Genomic DNA, 24,492 nt, shown 5'->3' on the forward strand with positions numbered 1-24,492 from the left:
AAAGGGGAATCAAAGTGATCCATCTATTTTAGGTATTTTACCTTTTTATTTTCACTTTTTTGTTACAGTTGTTGTTTATTATGTAGATCCAGGCATCGATAGAACACAAGACGCTGTCTTATTTGGTTGTTTTAAAGACATTGTGTTGTTTTTCAGCAGAAAGAGATGTGAACATGTGAGGATAAAGCGACAACATTTTAAAATTTTATTTATACTCTTAATTAATCCCAGATGGGGAAATTACAATTTGCACTCTGTAACACACTACTGTTGTTATTACACACTACAAACAGGCCTGGAATACACACACGCTCAGGTCCTATACATGCACTATTGGATGTCAGTGAGTGGTGTACCAGTCATGGACCAGCACCCTGAGTGGCTGAGGGGGGTTCGGTGCCTTGCTCAAGAGGTGAACTAGCATCTCTTTCAGCTACCAGCCCACACTCCGTACTTTGGTCAGACCGGGGACTTGAACTGGCGACCCTCCAGTTCCAAACCCAACTCCCTAGGGACTGACTACTGCCACCCCTAAAAATGTAGTTCTATTTTTCTCCTTCTTTGTTACTAGATATACCAGTCTATGATGGAATATTAACCCTTCATTAGCCCAACAGCTAACACCAACAATGGAAGCTAAAGTTACCCAAAATCCATCAGGTGTATCTTATATGGATGTAATAGTAGCCCAAAATACAAAACATGAGTCGCTTGTTCCAACCCTCTAATACGACCCTCAGGATTGTTTTTTGTCCTTTGGTTAGGTTTAGGCACAAAAGAGACGTACGTTTAGCCAATGATAGTGGTTTGAATCAGACGTTCACTTCACTTCCGGGTTAGGGTGAGCAAGCATGTGACACTGAACGTGACATTCACCTGGGGTAAAGTCCTGTGTTTGTTTGTCCCATCCACCACCCCAACATGACTCGTTACATGGACACTTATACTTCCTCTTTACTCATTACTACTTCATTACTTCCAGCTTTTCCCCTATCATAACTACTATGGCTACTAAACATTTATGAGTCGTAACTGTTGTTTGAACAAATGAGCTACAGTAGCGTTTTTAGGGGGACGTTTAATGGGTGAATTATTAGGTTTCTGTAAAGTATATATATAAAAAGTATATATACCTACTCTGTCTTTCTGTTGTGATTTGATACTAGCCATACAATTGAATTTCAAATAAAAATTTCAGTTTCACTGAATATCATCTAAAAAATGTATATAGTCCAGTGTTCAAGAATTATTTTATATGCTTAAAAACATCGATACTACCAGAATCTCAACTTTATCTGTATCTTAGGCCCAACCGTATATAGTATCGACTAAGGGCATTAAATCAATCAAAAGCACCACAGCTGCCCAGAAATTATTAGAAGTGTTGGGAGAATGTGGCGTGTAGCTGTCATTAAGCATCACAAGCATACTGTAAATCGAATCAACAGGGTCAATAAGTCCAATTACAGCCAGCTAAATGTTGTAACAAGTAACGCACATAGTGTAAGATATTCTGGATCAATGGTGATTAATGGCGCCACATACAGATAAATAGCTTCATAAGAATACTGCAAAAAGAGCAAAACACATTCACTCAGCTACAAGTTTCCTTGGTAAAACATGCCTTGGTGTTAAGAAGTCTAAAGCAACACAGGTGCATGTAGAGAAACAATATTGACTTTTAGATACCACAAAACCTTACATTATTCAAAACAGAAATCTCCTGTCAGCTAAAAGCATTTATTATGACCAAATTTGAGAGAGGATGCATGCACTGTTGGGTTCTTCTATTATATACCAATCGAAAAAAATGAACAGCATAACTGAGATCTGTCATCTGTAAATAATACATGTTGCTCTATAGAAATACATTTGTTTTATTACAGAATGGTGATGCAAATAGAATAACGAATGTGTAAAGGGCCCCAAATGCAATGCAAGGTCCAACTAACGAAGAACAAGATGGGTAAAAGTAGTGAGCTTAAAATGACTCATGGTAATCATTAGGAAAGAAGAAGTGGCATCCGGAGGACACGATCCCAGTTCATCCTGTACCATCCTGTAAAGGGGAAGCAACATCCATGCTCCAGATGTTACTGAACATCTCTGTGTCAGCAGATGTGGCATATGTTTCTGTACAGTGTCAAACAACAGGGATACATTAGCGTGAGAGCATTGGAGTTAAAAGATGATGTTTTCAATTAACTTCTGCTGTTAGTGTTGTTTCAGTTTAATGTTATTTAACCAAAAAGGCCTCCAAACCATATGGTGATACACAGTAGCTTTTTTATTTCTTCCCTGTGAACGAGCCACAGGAACGTTTTAGAAATTAATACCCCTAGTGGTGGCAGGAAATATGACCTCATATCTAAACCAGAGAGTATTGGGCGCAGTTTTAAACAAGTCGTTGTCAAACTTGTAATTTTGGTTAGGTTTAGGCACAAAAACTGCAATAAGTTTAGAAAAAGATCTTGGTTTGGGTTTAAATCAGACGTTACTTCACTTCCGGTTACGTATGTGACACAATGTTGCTCCTGTTTGTTCCCTAAAATAAAAAAAAAATCCCTGTTTATTTGTATTTTTTAAATGGGACACAAACCCTCAGGTGAAAGTCTTGTTTGTTTACCTCCTTGGACGGAAATTTGGCTCACTTCCTGCTTTGCTTCTTGAAAAAAAGACCTATATGGGCGTTTTTCAGGGGAACTTCTATCTTCATTTACCTCATTTTGTGGCTTAGGTTGATACGATGTGTGTACTTTTACATAACACTCCTGCCTGGTGCCGCTTTAAAGTCTAATGGGGCTTTCACACCCACCTTGTTTGAGCCGGACCTTTGGACTTTTCAGTTCGATCTGAACCAAAATTGCAGGTTTGAAATCTCCCCCGGAAAACAGTTCCGGACCAAACGGACGAAATTTGGTCCAACCAAAAGAGGTAGTCTCAGTCCGGATCAAACTGAAACATGGTCTGGTTTATAGTGTAAAAGCATTTTTGGATGGTTCGGACTTTCGGACCAAATACAGGAAGCTCTGGCAGGCTCTCCTTGTGTTATAAGACCGGGGAAGCTCCTTTAGGGAATAGTTCAGTGCTTTGTTTGTATGTGAGAGAGTGATGGTGAACGCTCTCAGAGCAGAGAATAAATCAGTAGTTCGCTTGTTAAGTGGTAGTAAATGCACAGTGTAGGTTTCCATTTGTCTCTGAATAAATGACGCAGAAAGAAAGTTCCTGTGTTTTGCTTCTCGACGTCGCAACAAAACAAAAAGAGAGGCGGCAGTAGGGCAGAGCAGCAGTCAGTTGAAAAAAACTCCCGCAGAGAGGGGATACGAGAGGATGGGGACGCCCTACAAACCAATCAATTATAAGTATCTGGAGACGCAGCTCACATATGTGATGACGGCCGGACCCAGTTTCGTCATGTATAGATCTTGAGTGCGCTTGCATAACTGCACTGCAAAACCAAAACTTACCGGATCAAATGCAAAAACATGAACCTTGGTCCGGACCTTGGTTCGCAATAAAAGCCACTTAAAAGATTCTTTGTCTTTCTTCCCATAATTACGTTTTAAAGTAAGTACATATCTCGAGGCCATTATTCTCAATCATCCAAGTCCTTGGCCCAATGCCCAGATTTGGTGTTGAAGCAGTGGAAATGCTTAGAAACAGAAAAAGACAAATTCAGCTTGACTTCTGCTGTAGATCACCCTAAAGTCAAACAGTCTGCAGTCATAAAAATAGTTATTGATTAACAAATATTACAGCTCAACCCTCAGCACACAGGCACACAGAGACCTCCAATTTAAGTGGAAAAACATGAATAAAAGCAGATTTTAAGAAAATGTGTAAGAAGCCCAAACAAAAAAAGGCAAATCTAAAAGTTACAGTTGGCAATTTGGAGGCATTTAAGGACGTGGTTGGAGAAATGTAAAGGCTCAATGTGTAGGATTTTTAAAAGGTCTAACACTGATGCCCTCAGTGGTAGAATAATCAGATGGTCAAAAGTGATGCAGAAATGTCTTTGAATCTGACAGCAGTTGTCAGTGAGTTTTGTTTATCGTGGAAACTGCATGGTTCTCACATGCTCTCACGTAAATGTAAAGCTGAGTGTAGGTGTGCTGTCAGTATAGCAGATCTGTACCTTGCGGCAGTTATAGAAATATGTATTTGTGTGCAGCTCAGACTGCACTGCGGTGCCTCGTGGAATGTATTCAACCTTTTCTACCGTACTTCTCTGAGCAAAGGAACCCACCTGATAATACTATACGATCCATGTAAGTTTGATACATACATAACAGGTGCTCGTCCTTGTTTAATCCCAAAAGAGGCACTTAGATCCGATTCGGTGTAAAAGATCTATTGTCATAAAGTGAACAGATAATAAACAAACTTTCTGTGAAAAGTCAGTTTGCATGCATGGGTGTACTCTAATGACAATACTCATTTCTGCGCAATAAACATTTCTCTAAACTGTCTACCACTCTGGAATAAAGACAAACAAGCCTTGTGTAAGCTTGGTGCATGATACATTTTAAAAGAAAATACTTTAATAATTTGGGAAATATGATAATGTGTTAGTGAGTTAGATCAGAATAGCGACCGCCCTCTCTTGTGCGTCTGGTAAATACTACAGCTAGCAGTAGATTATCTTAGTTTAGCATAAGACTAGAAACAGGGGTGCTTTTACTGTAGAAAAAACAAAACAAATCTGCCTACCAGGAAATTTAAAGATCATTTTAAAAAATGGGTCTATATACCCATAAACCCACATAATGTCATTTTCAAAAAAGGATATATAATGTGTTAAACACTGAGATTTAAAACTCCTCGTATAGGCTGATAATTTTGCTGTTATAAGAGCCGGGTTAGCTGTTTCACTATGTTTCCAGATGTGGTTGTAACACATGACCATAACACGTGGCCATAACATGATCGTAACATGTGACCGTAACATGACCATAACACGTGGCCATAACATGACCGTAACATGTGACCGTAACATGGCCATAACATGTGACCATAACATGACTGTAACTCATGACTCCATGATTTTCTTGTGTTTCAAATACATGGACCAGACGTGGCCGTCGAAGAGGCCGGGGGGGTCTGGCACCGTGCTGTTCCTGGAGCATGATCGTAACACGTGACCGTAACATGACCGTAACATGACCGTAACACGTGACCGTAACATGACCGTAACATGTGACCATAACATGGCCATAACACGTGACCATAACATGACTGTAACATGTAACATAACACATGACTGTAACATGACCGTAACACGTGACCACAACATAACTGTAACAAATGACCATAACGTGACTGCAACACGTGACCGTAACATGTGACCATAACATGATTGTAACATGAGCGTAACGCATGACCGTGACACATAGCTGTAACACATGACCGTAACATGACATAACATGACCGTAACACATGACAATGACATGACCGTAACATGTGACCGTAACATGACCACAGCATGTGACTGGAACAAATGGCCATAACATGACCTTAACACGTTTCACATGGGACACGAAGATTGGTCGTCTGGATGAGAGTCCTGTACTTGTTTGACCCATCCACCCAGATTAGCCAGTTTTTACTCTTTCACCTCGCTTCCTTGTTTGCTCTCATGATAATTACTACAGCCACAAGGTGTCACCGCCTAATAAGAGCCATTATTATGGGTTGTAATCAGCTGCCTGCAGTCAGCCTATATGGCCGTTTTCTGGGTGATCCAAACATGAAGACAGACTTTTATCTGACAGTTTGCTTCAATTTCAAGTCTGAATACCAAATGTTCCGAGGCCAAGTAGGAAAGAAAAAAACAACTTCTCCTCAGACTGTTGGTTTTAATTTTGCTTGAATTCGCCAAGGTCTTCTCGGCAAGCAAAGATATTAATAACCTGACAAAGTAGAAAGTTTTCTTCAAGCTGCTTGAGTGGTCCTTGATACCGACCTGAAGCAAATAAGCTTTCCAGTCGCTCGTGTCTGCAGCATGTGTGTCAAGACAGGTTTACTTGCATGTCTGTTGGTGTGAAAACACCAATTTACCTTCACACACCATCACCACTCACCCTTTGTCTTCCTGAGCTTCACTGTGCTTATCTAACCATCCCACAATGCCATTTTAAATTAGAGCCTTTTCTTTGGGTAATTGTTTTATTCTTTGCATCTCTCCAAGTACATGCAGTTTATTAGCCCTGTAACAACACACACAAACAATTAAGGGCACATTGTTTGAAAGAAGATACAATTTTAGTTGAGACAAAATAGTTATAACACAGGCTTTTATAAGATGAACTGTGGTGTGTTTAGGACAACTCTTTGTTTTCTTTTGCATGTTTTACCCAATAATTATATATATTTGTGCTATGGCAACTTTGTGGAGAAAGTACATGTTCACGTTTTTATATTTTGTTTAACACATCCAAGAAAATGTAGACAGATTTAAGTTTGTTTGTGGTTTTGTTGCCCCTCCGAAACCCTTGCAGAGTTGGGATCATCGTTTTCGTAGATGTAGAGATGCTTGACGAGTTTTCGTAAGTTCCATTTTCACTGTCATCCATGATTTCTTTTTGCATGTCTGCTGTCATTTCATTGTCATGTTTCAATCATAATGCTTTCCCTTTGAAAACATCAAACATATTCAAGGAAATTCCTTTACCATGGTGTTGTCCCCGGGTCAAATTGACTTGTTTTTGTAGTTGTTTTATATCAGAAATATTAGATTTCTTTAAACCAATTAGCCCAATAATAAAATGGATCATTCCATACAACGTTCTTCAGGTAAAATTAATGATTACTTTCATTGAATTTTTGGGGTGTTTTATTTAATCTTATAGAATTTGATTTTTTTTTTTTTTTTTTTTATGTTTTCAAAACAGTATCCGGACTAAACTTTGACTTTAATCTACCCATCTGGGATCCACTCAACATCCTCTGATCTTAACTATTAGTCAAAAATGATTCATAATTTCTGCCTTGTTAACTAAAAACTTATGTATAATTTGATATGAATGAGGTTTGTTGACCATGTATTCCAAGAATAAGTGTAAAACCTAATATTAAACCAGCTCAGGTTTAAAAAAAAAAACGCCAAAAATATGGAAAAAGTGACAAATAAATCAGATAAAATGACAAAAACATTGGAAAAACACAACAACAAAAAATCAATTTTGACCTGGAAGAGCAAGTTCATGGTTAACGGGAAGACAACACAAGGGTTAAAAGAAATGCTGAGCTTAGAGATATTTAGGGCCCTCGGGCACCCAGGGGACGCACTAACAATGGACAATCACACTCATTTCAATTTTATATATATCTCACGACACTTTGCCGATAGAGTAGGTCTAGACCACACTCTAGAATTTACAGAGAGCCAACAATTAAAATACTATTTATCATTATTATTAACATTATTATCACTAATGTGCACAAAATGTCCATAAGAAGGAAACTGCTAAAAACATTAAACATTAAATGCAGCAGGTTCATTAATTTTCTTGCAGTGATTTTGAATGTAGGGAAGATGGGAGATTTAATTCTGGTCGGGTTTGGCCCTAAACGTTCACTGGGAGACCCTGCAAACATCTTGAAATAACCCTAATGCCCTAATGTTGTTCACAATCCAGATTCCTCACGCTTCTAACCAACCAAGCACTAAAATCAACACATAAAACCATTTAGAGCTGAAGGCGCTGTATTCATGTTTGCGCAGATCAAGATCAGCGACCTTAAACTGCCACAAAGGCCCTTTTGTTTCTGCCCTGCATTTTGTTTGGGTTATGCTACAGGGTAATATAATTTCTGCTGGAATGAGCAGGGAGCATTCTGGATAGCAGTGGCAACACACATTGAACAGCAAAATACAACTTACTTGACTTTTCACCCAACCCAAAGCAAACACTTTTTAATTCACTGAAGGGATTCACAGTAATTATTCATTCATTAAGCCAAATCTAACTAGCACATGTCACCTGCAAGTGGGATGCATGCTTGCCTTTTCTTTCAGCGGATTCAAATAATGTAGCAATATGAGTGTGATGTGCACTAACAAAGCACAACACAGTTTTAGCATTCCTCATGCAGCGCCAGTACCCTGATTAAAAAACCTTGCACCTTGCTAGCACTGACTGATGCAAAATAAATACAACCTTGGTACTTTTCTACAGAGTTGTTGACTCTAACACAGAACTCCAAGTCACAGCTGGGTGACTAGATTTCAAGTTTATACAAGGCCAATCGGCATGCTGCCTGACATCGTGAGGACACAGTGTACACAGCTCCATGAAACATCTTACAGCCATTAGAAACCCTCACGAAACACTAGAAGCATTGCTTTTTCTGAATTCTAAAAAAAAGCTCTACCATGTGATTCTGGAAGTAATAATCCCATAGATTTTTCTCCACAAGGATTTTGATTATTAGCCATAATGTCTAAACCATCCAAAGGACCGAAAGTTCTGCTTCTGGAAAAGCTAAAAGTCCGGATGAACCTTGAAATCAACAGTTGTGTGTTTTAATGATCTAATAATTTCAGCAGGACTTGTTGGCTGTTATCTTGTTGGCTAGTTTAATTTATGATTAAACATAAGTTATTAACTACATCGGTACACTGAGCTACACATAGATACAAAATTCATGGTTGGAGAATTTGATATTACCCGACGTAAGTGTCTTTGCTATTTTAAGACCAACGCAGTTGTTAATTTCCCTTCCAGCGCCCACATTGTTTAAATGGCAAATGCACTTGCGTCCATCTTTGCACCCATGGGCGTGCTGGTCTTACAGGGAGGTGTGTTCAGGGGAATTCTTGGCATGTTGCTATCTTGAGGCAGCGGGAAGCGATCGCGCCATTGACCAACAAAAACCTGGTCTAAAGTCAATAAAGCCGCATTTTATAGAATTTTCACAGCGCATCAGGCTAGGCTCGTGCGCAGTGCACGCACACTATGCTTGTTACACACACACAGGGAAGCGCAGCAGCACACACACATGCAAAAGATAAAATAAAAAATGAAACTATTATGGTGCGAATCCGCCATCATGCGCAATAGCAATGCGCCAAAGGTACAAACGTGCCTGGCTGTTAAAGGGAATGGGAGATGACACTCTGATTGGTTTGTTGCATGTTAATCTCAAAACACACCTATGAATTAATTAAGACATTAAGTATAACCTTTTTGAACCATGCCCCATATCCACAGATCCTTTCTTCTGCCGTCAAACTAGCAAAAGTGGATTTGGACACGTCCTAAACGCACCTGCGCTATGCACTTCACGCCGTGCGATTGGTTGGTTAAAATAGGGCCCTTAGTGTCTGATGTAAAGCAGTTACAGCACAGAGCCTTCTCATGTCAGGTCCCTTCACTTTCTGTGGTTTAACGTCACGAGAGTTGACAGAAATTCACGCTTCCCTCTTTTTTAAGTAAAGATTTATTATAGCTAAAAATACTAAAACTGAAATGATTCATTTTACTAGCTTTTTAACCTGACTAGATCGTTTCACTTTAACTTCATTTTTTCCTTGAAGGTTTCATTTCAGTTTACTCATTATATTTGTCACTACTCCTTTTCATTTCATTTATTTAAACAACCCTGTTCTGGGGTGAGCCTTATAAGAAAATGACCCCGATGACATCATCAGAGTTATTCTGAAATGGGCTTGAGTTTTACAATTTTAAGAAAGCTTATTTTCCCAACGTGGGGTTTTACAGATCTGGGCATTTGCCAGTCAGAGAGTGTCAAATAAAAAGATGTCATTGCGTTGCATTGTGGGAATTGTAGGATCCAGTGGAGCTAGATCCATATTAGGGACGTAAAGTCAATGCCTCTGCTGCATTGATTTTGATCTGTGAGTCCAGTAATTGCTGGAGTGCCGTTTTAGAAAAGTAAAGTATTAACAGCTGGCATCATTTAAGGACAGCTTAACCAAACTGAATCCTATCATTTATCCCTCATGTTGTCCTCGGGTCAAATTGACCCGTTTTCCAATATCAATGTTTTTTTTTTTAACTACCCAAAATAACATGATTGATTCCACACAACGCTCTTTGGCAAGTACAAATCTCTACTTTCATTAATTTGGGGGTGTCTTATTCAATTTTATAGAATTTGGAGAAAAAAATGGAAGTGGTTTTGAAATAGTATTGAGTAAAAGTTGACATATTCCAGTCTGTGATTATCATCCATTCCTTTAATTTTAGTTCTAAACAATTCCTAATTTCTGCTTTTCTAACTCAAACATTAGGTATAATTTCCTAAAAATGAGGTTTATTAACCATAAATTTCAAAAATAACTATAAAACTAAAGTTAATAAGTTAGTGTCACGTAGTGTTGAAAAAGTCAAAAAAGTGAAAACATTGAAAAAAGCTTTAAAAGTGTTGAAAAAAGACACAAAAACATGAGAAAAAGTTAAAAACATTGATTTTTGATGGGAAGAAAACACAAGGGTAAAATTACTTCAATTATTAAAAAAACAGGCAACTGATAAATGTTCCATATGTTCAGTATTCTACATCAGGTGTAACATCCAGATTCAAATCCAGATGATTTAACTGACAAAAGCCTTGCACCATACACCTCCACTGTCTTCTGTATGCAACCCCTCTCCCCACTGCAGAGCCACATCACCAAAACTCCAGCTGGCCTAAACCAGTCTGCACCACCATCTGTATCTGCACCTTTCTCCTTCCTAGAAATGGAGTTAGTGGCCAGTAATGCACATCAGGACTCTATAACACCACATCTGGTCCTGTAATGAATAGACTTCTCCCACAATTTTCCTTCACTGTAAACATAAAAGTAGAAATGTATTTTACAGTTTGACAAGTTAATACAGATGTTAGCACACAAACAAAATTAGTTCAAGAACTCAAAGCAATATAAAAAACATGAATACAGATATTAGTTAATCCAAGCCTTTTTGCGGTGCAAAAACATGTGCGTAAATATGTATCATACACTGTTAATCAGTAGGTAAATACTACTGAAATGGGACGTTGCCACATAGTGTTTCTGATGTCTGTTAGGTGAACCACACAGTGAACCTGTGTGTATAAAATACTCCTTGTTCTGATGTAAAGTACTGATGTGATGACCTTCCTCCGACTAAGAAAACCCTGTGACCCTGCAATGTTGTCTTCTTTTTGTCCCCTTCTTTTGTCTCGTCCCCGCAGGACTCTGGGAGGCTTCCAGAAGAGCTGCTGAACCCGGCCGAATACATGGGCTACCAGCGCGTCTGCAACATGGAACACTTCCCCGAGTCTCAGCCCGCTCCGGCCTACCCTCCCGTTACTTTCCTGCCCCAGCACGCCTACACGCAGCAAGCGCCCAACGAGCCCACATACTCCAACACCAGCTTCCCGGCCACCGACCCTCGAGCCCCGTTCACGTTCCCCAAGGAGCAATCCGTGTGACACGCCGCATTGCTCTCAGCTCTGCAAGAGGCAACGTGATAGTGCAACAAAACGCTTCATGGAAAACAAAGCTCTGCTGAACAGATGTGCATCCATTCCCCACTCCGCTTCTGTATGTTATAAAAGCTTAAACCACATGTGGGCTTTCCCCGTGCCACGATGAAAATAATGTGTGGCCCTCCATCCCCTGTGTATTGTGCTCCACTGAGGCTGTGTGTGGGACCCCCTGATCACCTTGTGATGTTAGCGTAGCCGACACTACCCCACCCCAGCACCCATCACCCCTCACCAGCGCCCACTCATCCTGTTTGTCTTTGATTGAATTCCTCACTTTTCAACACGTGGCTTTTACTTTTCTTTTTTTTTTGCCAATCGTCTAAACCGTGTACAGAGTATGCCATTGAAGAAGATGTTACTTTGTTCTTCTTTTTTTTTTAATCATTTTTTTTACATTTCCTACAGTGGTAGTGACCTTTTATAGCGACGTGCTTCGTTTTATTTGTTTTCTATTCGTCTGTCAATCAAATGCTTGCTTCTTTGAAAAGTCGTATACTGTTCTGTGCGTGTGATCGGCTGTGTTCTGTTGGGAAAAGAAAAAAAAAAAAACGATTTTTTGCAATTTGGTTTGTAAAGCTAATTATCAATCTATAATAGAATGGACTACCCCTTTAATGACCGTTAGTGACAGGGTTGTTATGTGAAGATGTGAATTGGCAGTCTCTCAACTGAATCCTTCATTACTTTCTATAATAGCTTTGCTGTTATGGAGTTTGACTGGATATTAGAAGCAAATGTTATCCTCATTAGCTACCAAGAAAAACAAAGGGCTTGAGATCCAACTGTATCTACTTTCTGATATTCCTCCATGTACAAAATTATCCATCTATCCAGTTTATTATTATAAGTATTATTATTATTATTATATAACAGTAGCTGCCAAAGACATATAGTTCCGTTCTGTTTGTGTCCATCTGCTACTACCATGTTTACTGGGAAGTAATCCTAGTTAATTGGCAATGTGTTACACTTTTTGCCATATTTTTCCATAACTTTATGTTAAGTTCCTCATTGAGGTTGGTTTGAGGTCCATTGCATTGTGGGTCCTGTGTGTTTTTTTTTTGCTGCGTTCTAAAACCAACAGGAGTCCTTCTTTATGCAGGTGCACTAGGTGAAGACAATCACATGTACTTGGGTTGTCCTGGAGGGGGGGTGGGGTGGGGCGGGGACAGTTCAAATAGTTCTACTCATACATATAAAAAAGGGAAATCTTTTTCATAGGACAGCCCGCACATTTAACATATTTAAATCTGTATTTTTTTTATATGATTTGTACTAATATAGCGTTAATAGTTTCGAATCAGCCTAAGAAACACTGAAGAGAAAATAAGCTTGCTACTGTATTTTTTTATAGAATGCTTAGTTATATACGCGACAGCACTCCACTTATTTCCATTAAGTCCATTTTACACTATGACGATGATTTCAAACCATACATAAGCTAATGTGCTTGACGAGCCAACTGTTCAGGATACTGCCTCCTACACACAAGCCCTCTAGACACAGCGTCAATTGAAAGTTCACATTTTTATGACATGTCATGATTAATGTATGTTTGGAGAAAAAAAACTAAATACTCGTGTTAGTGCTCAGTGTGAAAATACAAACCCTTGAAGGTGTCGAAGGTAATTTAGTGTTTACTCTCTCGGTGGTGGGTTAATGCGATAGAGTAAAACGTGTGAGACTTTCTCCCGTGCTCACCTTGTTGTCTTGCATCGGCTCGATATGTGTGCTAGCGTTTAGTTTAAGCGGCGGTCCGTGCTTCAAAACCGCTAACGGAGTTCGATATTGCTGTAACTGCTGTGTGAAAAAAAAAAAAAAACACCGAAACACCACTTTGTCTTTTTGTGACACCTTTACTGTTCATGATCTCCTTCCTTTTTCCATTATTATTACTACTAGTCTTCTTATTCTTATCATTCTTACTATGTGTAAGTGCTGCTACTCGACAATAGCATTTACATATTCCTTTTTTCACTGTCAAATTCTCAGACACATTTCATTGTTTTGAATGTCCTGAAGATTATCGCCATGTTGGTTTTCACCTTGTGTTTTGTACGACCGTCACATTTATTTTTTTTAAACATATACATACAGTATATATAGACCTACAGCACATTTCTTTTGACATTTATTGTATATTTGTGAAAGGCTAATACCTGAATAATCATTAGGGGTTATGAGGTCTCTTTGTTGCCGAAATAATGAAATGACGTGAAACAATGTAACCTGTTTTTTTTTTAATTATTGTTTTGAGTTCTGTTTGATGTAAATATTAACAATGTATCTGATGTGTGGAAAAAAATAACAAAAAGTCATGCAGTTTAACATTAAACTTCACAAACTACCCATGTTATAGTGCTTGTAATTATATTGTCAACACATGTACTGTATGCGTGTCTCATTATTTCCTCAAAGCTGCATTAAAGCTGCGGGACGTAGAATGAAAGTGAGGTCCCTTACTGTCCTCTCTCTGTCCGGCGCGTCTCATCTGCAGTAGCGGAGGAAGTATTCAGATCCTTTACTTAAGTAAAAGTACTAATACCACACTGTAAAAGTCGTGCATTGAAAATGTCACTTAAGTAAAAGTGTGTAAGTATCAGTCTTGTATACATGACTTAAAGTACACATATCTTACAGAAAATGACTTTGGTAGAAATTCAAGTCTCCTTTTAGAATATCACTTAAGTTAAACTCTTAAAGTATCGCATATTTGCTGTGCTATGTTCAAGTACCAAAAGTAATTTTCTGATGTTATACCGTATGTACTTAAGTATTAGAACTAAATGTAAAAAAAAAACTTGATTGTTAACTTTACGGCCAAGGTGTGTAACGTTATGTTCAGCACCACAGTCGTCAGGGTGTTCAACATCTGTTACCCTGGCAGCGGAGTCTGCACCAGATGCGACACTATAAGTCATTATGCTTCCCTCTCTTCTTCTTAAGTTTCGGCCTATGATTTTTTTCTTTTTATTGCGACACACAGGCATTAAGTCACCAACTGGAAGGGTGCGTGCCTCTTCTCTTCTGCACCAAATGCATTATGGGGGGAAATGTTGAGTCTTTGTAAATCATAGAGTCTGGTCTCGACCAACTCTGTCTGAAAATTGCTCTGAAAACTTCTGTTGTGATTGGCCACTATAAATAAAATAAAATGTAATTGTTGCTAGGTATGCCTTTGCTAAAGCAGTGGGTCCATCTCACCTTTCTTCTAGCACTTGAGTGGACAGCTTGTGAGGCGTCTCACTTCTGCTGTAGAGACGGCGTTGGTTGTCACACCATTTTTTACTCTTGTGTGAAATTATTCATCCTAAAAACATCTTTCAAGAGTCATAATATTCCTACATTAACTGAAAGCGTGAGGTCTCGCCTTGAAATTGGTGTCCCTTTTTATTTGAACAACTTATTGTAACAAGAAGTAATTAAGCATCAAAGACACGCTGACACTTTGTGTTAACCAACCGCCTTCACAGGGTAATACAACTTGTAGCTCTTCGCCTTTTTTTGTGTTTTCCGCCAAATGAGCATTGTGACAGACAACGCTTCAATATCAACAGCCACTAAAATGTTACAATGCCTTTAAGTGTAGCTGTAACAGTCATTTCTGCCTCAATCACACTCGTGTGATTGATCAGTGCTGCCATTGCAGGTTCAGTGAAAGTCTCTTCCTTATCAGTGTGTGCCTGGTGAGCAGGTGTGTGTTTGTGTGTGTATGTGTGTGTGTGTGTGGGGGGGGTACTCTTTCCTGCTCCTCCCTCATCTGTTTTTCCCCACAGGGAAATTGGTCTCTACACCGCAGGGAAAGAAAGGACTAAGTAAATCGGTATAACATGAGGCCGGGAGGTCTCATCTCATCACAGAAGCAGCACTTGTGAAAAAATAAAGCATGCATGTGTTTTCAGAGAAAGTGCTTTTGAGAAAATACCTCTTTATATAATAATTGTATTGTTATTATCATTAAAAAAAAGGGAGCAATAGTAAAATAAGTAACTGGTTTTTGAGCTTTCTCCTTCAGCCTGTGGATTACATCCTGGTGCTGTCTCCCTCTGGATGAGGTGAGGTGCTGAATCTAGAGTCTTCTGCAGAGCACTCCGGCAGGTGGTTGGATTCCCCAGCGGATCTATCTGACAGGTTGCTGAAGATAGCGTTCTCCATGGCGCTCACCGTGGGGGGAGTCTTCTCCACGGGGTGCCATGCTCTGCTTGATGATGTGCTTTAGAGCCGTAACGACAGACACAGCTGGGCTTTTTTCATCACCCGAACCCGGTGATAGATGTCGTCAGAGGTTTAACCCTTGTGTTGACTTCCCATCAACCATGTAGAAAAAAAAAACATTTTGGTAACATTCTTAAACATTATTATCGCTTTTTTTTGTCATTTTTTCCAATGTTGTGGGTGCTTTTTTTGTTTGTTTTTTGATATTTTTAATTTTGACATTTCCATCTTATTTTGACGGCCCATTTTTTGTGACGAACTGAAAACGGGTCAATTTGACCCAAGGACTACATGAGGGTTAAGAAGTTCACAATAACCTCAGCATTATAACCTCTGAATCATCCACTGTGTCGATTTCACAGGCATTTTGTTCGACTAGTTGGTGTTCCAGGGTGTTGCGATGTCCATGATCAGTGTTTGCTTGTTTATGCCTGGATGAGCAGCACTTCCTGTTTGGATGTGAAGACAGCGGTGGCTGTGGAGCTTCGGTGCAGGAAAGTTACAACCTCCCTGGTCTATATTCTTGACTTTCCACTTTCAGAATTGCTCCGTTGCCCATGGAAATTCCACCGGATTTCACTCTTGTAGGACGGCTATCCGTTGCCTTGGGCTTCCTTTGTGTTGGCAATTTAACCTCCAGTGGATTTTTGAGGACTATGGTTAACCTTTTCTCAGATCTCCGCAGGGTAAATCCAGACAGCTAGCTAGACTATCTGTCCAATCTGAGTTTAAAACAACTTTTGAACATACACGTTGCACCAAAACAAGTTCCTTCATAAGGCTATTTTGCAGAGGCACCATTGCTCAATACAGCCCTTAGCACCACCCAAGACAATTGTGACTGGTTTGAAAAAATTTCAATAAACCAGATCATGTTTTTCTCCCATCCCAGAATGCTATGTGGACTAGCTGGACCTCCTCCGCAGCACCTCGGTGGAAGAAGGTCTGGCCAAGCGAGACTACAAACTGACCCAGCAGACGGGTGATGCAGAGGAACACCTGAACCTGCTTGGGTGGATCAGATTAAGCTTTCCAGCGGACAAAATAGATTTTGTTCTCAACAATTTGATGCTTTTAGGAAACATTTTATACATAAATGAAGATATTTTAAGACCAAACCCTCTCTAATCCATTGGAAGGAAGGAGCTAAACCTTTTGTAAAAGTCACTGAAACGGGTTAAGGATGGAAAAGCCCATGATTTGGTTTATTTACTTGAAACTTTTAACTTAATTTGAGATAGCCCCTTTTATTTATTTGTTTATTCATCATTTTTCTTCATATTGTAGATTTGTTATGTATATGCTCCATGTCTTTATTATATGCTCAACCTGAGACAAAAGTTCCATCTTTTAAACGTTTTATTTTTTTTAAATGCCTTGTTAGTTTGTATAGTTGTATTCTGAATGTATAAAATAATAATAATTTAAAAAAAAGTTTTCCAGCTGCCATTTCCTCACAGCCTCTTTCAATACTTGCTTCTACTCACTCAACCAATGCTGGCCCCACTGTGTTTTTTAACAATCAAGCGAGTTTGAAGACCAACGCTGACCATTTCCCACTCAAATCACACGTTCTGTGATTGGAATATATCTTTGCGTTGCCATGGCGGTCCAGCTGTCTGAGTCGAGAGATGTGCTATCTGCCACTCTACAGCCAAAAGCATTTTTTCAGCAGCAGGAAATGGCCTCACATCCTTTGCCATGAAAACACCAATGCACCTGGTAATCTCCGTGGCCCCCCCGTGGTGTGAGTGGAGTTGCAAATGTCCTTGTCAGCGTGGTTTGTCCTCTTGGCAATTTTTGCCCAGGCAGTGGCGAATTGCTCTCACTATGGTTCCGATTGACATGCTGTAACATGTTGGCTGTGCAGTTTGTGTAGATTATCAGCCTCTTACTTAATATGTGCTTTGTCTTGTCTGTTATTTTTATTTGTCAACCCTCATGTTGTCCTCGGGTCAAATTGACCCGTTTTCCTATATCAACGTTCTTTTTAATTCCCCAAAATAACATGATTGATTCCACACAACGCTCTTTGGCAAGTACAAATCTACTTTCATTAATTTTGGGGTGTCTTGTTTAATTTTATATTTATTTGAAAGAAAAGAAAATTGAAATGGTTTTGAAATAGTATTGAGTAAAAGTTGACATATTGCACATATTGTGATTATCCATCAAAATACATTCCTTTAATTTTAATTTTCTAATTTCATCTTTTCTAACACAAACATTAGGTATTATTTCCTATAAATAAGGTTTATTGACGATACATTCCAAAGATAACTGTTAAACTAAAGTTAATAATTGACATAGTGTTGAAAATGTCAAAAAAAGTGACAAACATCAGAAAAAGTGATGCAAAAATTGACAAATCATCGAACAAATGAACAAATATGTAGCTTATGCCCTATGCTGTGGTTTATTTTTTATATCCTTTTTAATCTTTACATAATTATATGGATTTTTCTTACATCTCTAATGAATACCATGGCTGTTTTGATTAATTTCATGAATTCTATTCTTCTGTTGGCTGCAATATAATATAATTATTCTAATTATTAAATAACTATAATGCTGTGCTGTTTGGTGCTGAGCATACAAAATGTATTAAAATAACGTTATGTATAACATATTGTGGGATTGCATGTGTTGACATCATGTCAACATATTCAGTTGGCTAGCTTAGCTACTAGCCACCTTCCATATTAGATATGTCAACAAACTACTTTCTTTTAGCTTACTAATTAACCACCCTATGATCAGTCATCACTCTAACAGTGTGATCAGCTGTAGCCAGTTGTTGGCCAAAGCCAGAGGTGATCTGATTGAGAGAGTGTGTAGCCTGCAGCAAGCCCCCAGGAACCCAGCCGGGTAAAGTCAGACCTGCATGCCCAAGACCTCATGCTTAGAAACACCTTCAACATCCCATTACAAAAGTTAATGAATCTCTCTGTGATGGTTTGGGTGGTTTCTGTGTTTTTTTTTGGGTCCTGTCTTGTCTCCCCGTGTTTGTGTCTTAGTGTCCTCCCCGGTTTTGTGTGGTCGTCTGTCTTGTTTCCCCTTGTGAGTGTCAGTATGTTCTGTTTCCTGTTTTTAACTGCCTACAGCTCAACACCTCTAAGACGAAGGAGCTATTTGTTGACTTTGGGAGGTCCAGACCAAGACCACGACCAGTCCTGCTGGAGGGAGTTGAGGTGGAGGCAGTTAAATCATACAAATACCTCGGGCTGTGGATGGACAACAAACTGGACTGGACAACACACACCAGCCAACTGTACAGGAAGACACAGAGTACTTCCTGAGGAGACTGTGGTCGTCTAACATCTCCAGCAAACTGCTGTGGGTGTTTTACCAGTCTGTGGTCACCAGTGTCCTCTTCTACACTGTGGTGTGGTGGGGGGGGGGCAACAAATCGAAGAAGGACACCCACAGCTGGATAAACTGATCAGACGGCCGCTCTGTGGTCGGCATGAAGCTGGACTCACTGGTGACGGTAGAAGACAGAGGACACTGGACAAAATGTGACATTACTGAAATGTCAGCCCACCCTGCACCCGTCATCAGCACCCAGAGGAGCCGTTCATTGGAAGACTGCTCCTTCCCAATGGTCGACCAACAGACTCAAGGACTCCTTTGTCCCTCATGCCATCAGACTGTACAACTCCTCACTAGGGGGGAGAGGAAATAGGCAGAGAGGACCACACATACATACATACATACATTCATCATAATACACTACATACATACATACATACATACATACATACATACATACACACATACAGTACATATACATGCATACATACCACATACAGTACATATACATACATACATACATAAATACATACATACATACATACACACAATACATATACATACATACATACATACATACATACCATACATACATACATACACACATACAGTACATATACATGCATACATACACACATACAGTACATATACATACATACATACATAAATATATACATACATACATACACACAATACATATACATACATACATACATACATACACACCTGGACTTACATTAATACCTCGTCGCTTTATCACTTTAACACTTTAACACTGGACTCAACACTGACACTTGATATTTTGTCTTTATTTGACGAATGTTCTTATTGTTATTATTATTATCATTATTACTGTTATTTTGTTGTCTTTATACTGTCTTTTTTTACCCATTTTTTTTTCTTGCTAAAACTGCTGCGGGAATTTTCAATTTCCTTGCGGGAGTCATCCCTAAAGGATCAATAAAGAGAAGTCTAAGTCTAAGTCTTGTGTTGATAGTCTGGTTTCCTGTTTGGTCTCGTCTTGCCAAGCTTTACTTTTGTCTGTCTGATTGTCTTGCCCCGCCCTAATGTGTTTCACCTGACAAATCACCTGTTCCTTGTTACCTTGTAGCCTCTTGTTTAACCTCCGTGTTCCCCTTCGAGGGGAACTCGAACTGCGTCGGTTACGACATTATGGGAACGTCTATAGTGTCGTAACCGACGCAGTGTCTCGTTCCCCTATCTCGGGGAACAAGGGTGACATACGTAACCCGAGACGTTCCCCTTCGAGGGGAACTCAAACTGCGTCGGTTGCGACACTATAGGCGTTCCCATAGTGTTGTAACCGACGCAGTGTCTCGTTCCCCTATCTCGGGGAACAAGGGTTACATACGTAACCCGAGACGTTCCCTTTGCCTTTTGTCAGATTGTTTTTGTGTGTCTGTCTTGTGGTGTTCCTGTCGGTGTGTTCTTCATTTTGCATCCCAGTGATCCGCCGTCCCAGTTTCTTTGTTCCTGTTTTTTGTTTTCCTGGTTTTCTCTTTGGACTCTTTGAGAATTTTATTATTTGGATTTTTGGACCTTATTCTTGGATCCCTGTGTTTGGACTTTTTTGCCATTAAACCTCCTGCAAATTACTCTCCTGCCTACCTGCCTGTCTCTGCATTTGGGTCCTCACCACCCCATATCACAACTCTCTCTCTCTCAAACTCTCTCACAAATTAACAAGACAGTAAAATGTTAAATCATATTTTTCCAACCGTATATTATAAGTGTTTGTTTCCTGGTTAAATGGCCTATGGAATAGCATTAAATGTATCAAGAACCATATCTAAATACTTAAATGTGTTTTCTATTGTAAGTCTTTATTTGCAAATTTCACCGTGTTCATATCAAATTATTTAGTACTTTTTTTGTGCTTGCATAATATCCCTAATATCCATAATATTGTAAGTCTTTCTGTGCGGGCAGTAAAACTTTTTTTCCTGCAGAATATCATACTTGTACCAAAAAAATAAAAAGCTCATTACTGAAGGACAGGTTAACTCGAGTGCTTTCTCCTGAGAGATGCAAGAATCGCTTGAGAACTCATCCAGAAAAGCCCACTTGATTGGATTGGGTGAAGTCTCCTGGAACAAATCCTCTTTGTCACTTTTATGTAACATGCTGCTCTGCTCCTCTTTTGCTCATCCCTAATTTGCTTTGTCTTTCTAATATCTGTGTTACAGATATTTCAGCAATACCGACCTCCAGTAATACCAATTACAGTATGACATTAGAACAGAGCCCAGTTTTGCAGGTAGATTAGCTTTTGTATGTCACTGACAAAGGTCTACGCCAAATGCAGACTTTCATTTCAAATTCTCCACTGGCTTCAGGTGTAACCCACTATGCCTCAAACTTATTTACATCCATGACCCCTAAACTGACACTAATTAGACCACAGACCCCAATTTGATGAGATTTCGTTCCAGGGTCCCCCACCTAATATATTTGCTTTTAGATGTTTAATTGCAGAAAGAGTATGAAACCCATGACCACAATAATCCCATAATAATCACACATTCTGTATTAGTTATAGATGGAATTCTATTGACAAAATTATTTTGTGCTGGGGTCTCTCAGGATCCCCCTCTAGGACCCCTACGGGTCCCAGGACACCACTTTGAGTAACCACTGGTGTAACCTATGAATCACATACATCATGTATATGCACTAGTAATACTACTACTGTACAGTACTACTACTGTAATACTACAGTACAATAGCTCTTAATATCCAGACAAGTTATCCAAACTTAATGATAATGCAAGTTATTTGCAATGAGCCTGTGTATGATCCTTTTTCTGCAGAATGCATATGTTACGTAAAGGATTTATACATGTTATGATATGCTGCCTCTAAGATTAAAGAGTACTTTACAGTCACCTTTTTTTCAAACAGTGATGCAGTAGTCATTTTTTTAAATCTAATGCATTCTTCTTCCCTCTTAAAACTTGGTGGCAACATTACCCACAATGCAACATAACTACAGACTGTTCGGTTAGAGATTTGGTGTGTGTGTGTGTGTGTGTGTGTGTGTGTGTGTGTGTGTGCTCGTAGCAGCTAATGTAGCCTCAAACTGCTAGCCTCAAGCAGATACAGGGGACGGGCTACAGAGATCTGGTGAGATCACTTCTTTCTTACCCCCCCCCCCCCACACACACACACACACACACACACACACACGTGTGTTATGACTTATACACATAAAACATCACAACATCACACAACTTCTTACGTACTACTGAGAATGGACTGCCACTATTTATTAAACCACACAAGGTTCCTTTTTTAGGAAAACATTGTTCATTTTATTCTTTTGAACAACTGAAAAATTGTCAGAATTTTTATTTATTTTTTCTGGCAAAGACCCTTTCTGTACAACGTATTGTATTGCAACCTGATAATCGCACACACTGGCCTCAGAAATATCTGTACTACAGAGCTGATGCAACACATCTATGACATATTATAAGCTTCACAAAGACTAGATATTGCAGACCTATTGTATTGGATTGTGTAATATTGAACACGTTTCCTGCTCTTTTGTCCACCTCCACCTCCATCTGTATCTCTGCTTTCCAACAAGCTCCCTGGTTACCACGCAAGGTGGCAAAGCAACGAGGGAAGGCTAAGCTCTGGCATGTTGTGTAGGAATTATCAGCACACCCGCAACGTGTCTGTGACCAATTGCACTGTCGGCCTCCAGTGTGTGTACAGGCTTTAAAGAGATCTCTGTCACACACTGAATCAAAGATGGAAGTGACCAGGAGCATATTGAATGAACCTGAAGTTATTTCCCATCTTCAGTAATGTATTAGAATAACCGGGGGAAAAGCATCAATTGTGACAAGTGTTTAGCGGATGCATAAATAATTCCATCTCATTACATTCTCCAATAAGTTGGACAAGACAATTTCCTCTGAACACTTGACCTTTCAGACAAACATTAAATTCATCTGCTTTGGTCTGTTTGTGTGTGCGTATGTGCGCATGTGCATGTGTCAGTGGACTGTAAAGGCAGGGTCGTTTTCCAATATCTTTTTAATATATTCGTTGAAATGGTCTTCACACCCAGACAGCAATAAATACGTTATGGGCTATGAAAAGGGAGCTAAAAAAGAGCAGTCATTTTTAGCTGCTATAATCCTGTAAATATGCCCACCAATCACTGCCTCGCGGCCCGCTTGGAAAGAACCAATAAAATGCCTCCTTGCCCCGCTGCGTGTACTCTAACCCTCCCATGTACGAGCCTTAGCTGAATGCAGAGTCACTGCAGTTGCTACAGAATGGAGGAGGAGATCAGCGGAAGTTGCCATTGCCACGGTTACTTGCAACCACCCGCCCTGCTAAAAAGATGAAGAAAAGAGACAGAAGTTAAAAAAACGGTCACACATACAGCAACACTGGAGTAAACATTGGCATGGCTTTTCAGCGAAGGTGACTGTAGGCATAAAAAGCAGCTCAGATGGGCACTACGCTCATTTTTTCTCATCAGCTATCTGCCACATTTTAATATTGTGTTAAGCTCATTGGGATGCATGGAAGAGGAAAGGGAAACAGATGAAATTGACTGATTCGCTGCCTTGCACAAATGGAAACAAATTCCATGTGACACTCCTCGGCAGAGGGAGATGGGCCCTTTTCCTCACAGTGGCCACAACCAATAAGCATTATCCATGCTGCTATACATCATACCCAATCCCTAGAGTAAATCCCTTCTCCTTCTCCTAATCAGTTATTGTTGGGAGAGCGGCTCTGGTCGGCCAACTTCGGCTGAAGTTACTGTGACTCAAGGTTTTGCAAACTGATTAAGATTATTTAGAAGTGGCCCTATCTTGTTGGGGAATTCATTTGATATGACAAGCCAAATAATGAATGGAAGATAACGGGGTTTTTTTCGGCCTTGAGGGAGAAAGCCCAGATGTACAGATCTCTTTTTCACATTAGTGGAGCAAGGACTCATCGGCGAGTAATTAAAGTTCCTCCTGAGGATCACACAAAATCGTTTTCATCGTGCAATGAAACACAACGCGGCGCACGGAGCTGAAGGATCTTTGAGAAACTGCTATTCATCACAGCCATGGACAGTAATGGATTGGATTATCTGACAATTACTAATCACTTGGAGGTATTCATGTCAGTCTGTCAATCTGTTTCAGGGTTTTTCTCCCCCCCCCCATTAAACCTAGACAGCATATGCATCAAAATGTAGTCCAACTTCTGTCAAACTAGCTTAGCTTGTTGCAGCTTTCTTGATGATGTGTGCTTGTTTTAATTGAAAGACTCAGCATATAATACTGAAAATGTATCCATGCGCACAGCAAAACTATGACATCATCATCAATACTGATATAGACACATATGTGATTAACATTGGCTGTTAATTAATTAATCGATGTGTCATGAGATGATTGTATCTATACATCCAATGTCAAATTAAGATCTCATGAAGATGAAAAT

General features: G+C 39.5%; 1 protein-coding gene and 1 long non-coding RNA gene across 3 annotated transcripts in view; one reads left to right on the forward strand and one right to left on the reverse strand.

Annotated features, from left to right (window-relative positions):
• Positions 1-13,050, forward strand: part of nectin1b (nectin cell adhesion molecule 1b) — a 208,161-nt gene extending 195,111 nt beyond the window's left edge. For both annotated transcript variants that reach the window (XM_032505986.1, XM_032505978.1), the window contains one exon: positions 11,185-13,050. In XM_032505986.1, coding sequence (XP_032361877.1) covers positions 11,185-11,424 — 240 coding nt within the window. In that variant the 3' untranslated portion in view covers positions 11,425-13,050. The remainder of the gene's footprint in view (positions 1-11,184) is intronic.
• The window catches only part of LOC116673846 (uncharacterized), a 352,638-nt gene that overhangs the window by 176,240 nt on the left and 151,906 nt on the right, over positions 1-24,492 (reverse strand). The window lies entirely within an intron of this gene.

The sequence above is a fragment of the Etheostoma spectabile genome, chromosome 3, assembly GCF_008692095.1.
Source record: "Etheostoma spectabile isolate EspeVRDwgs_2016 chromosome 3, UIUC_Espe_1.0, whole genome shotgun sequence".
Taxonomy (NCBI): domain Eukaryota; kingdom Metazoa; phylum Chordata; class Actinopteri; order Perciformes; family Percidae; genus Etheostoma; species Etheostoma spectabile.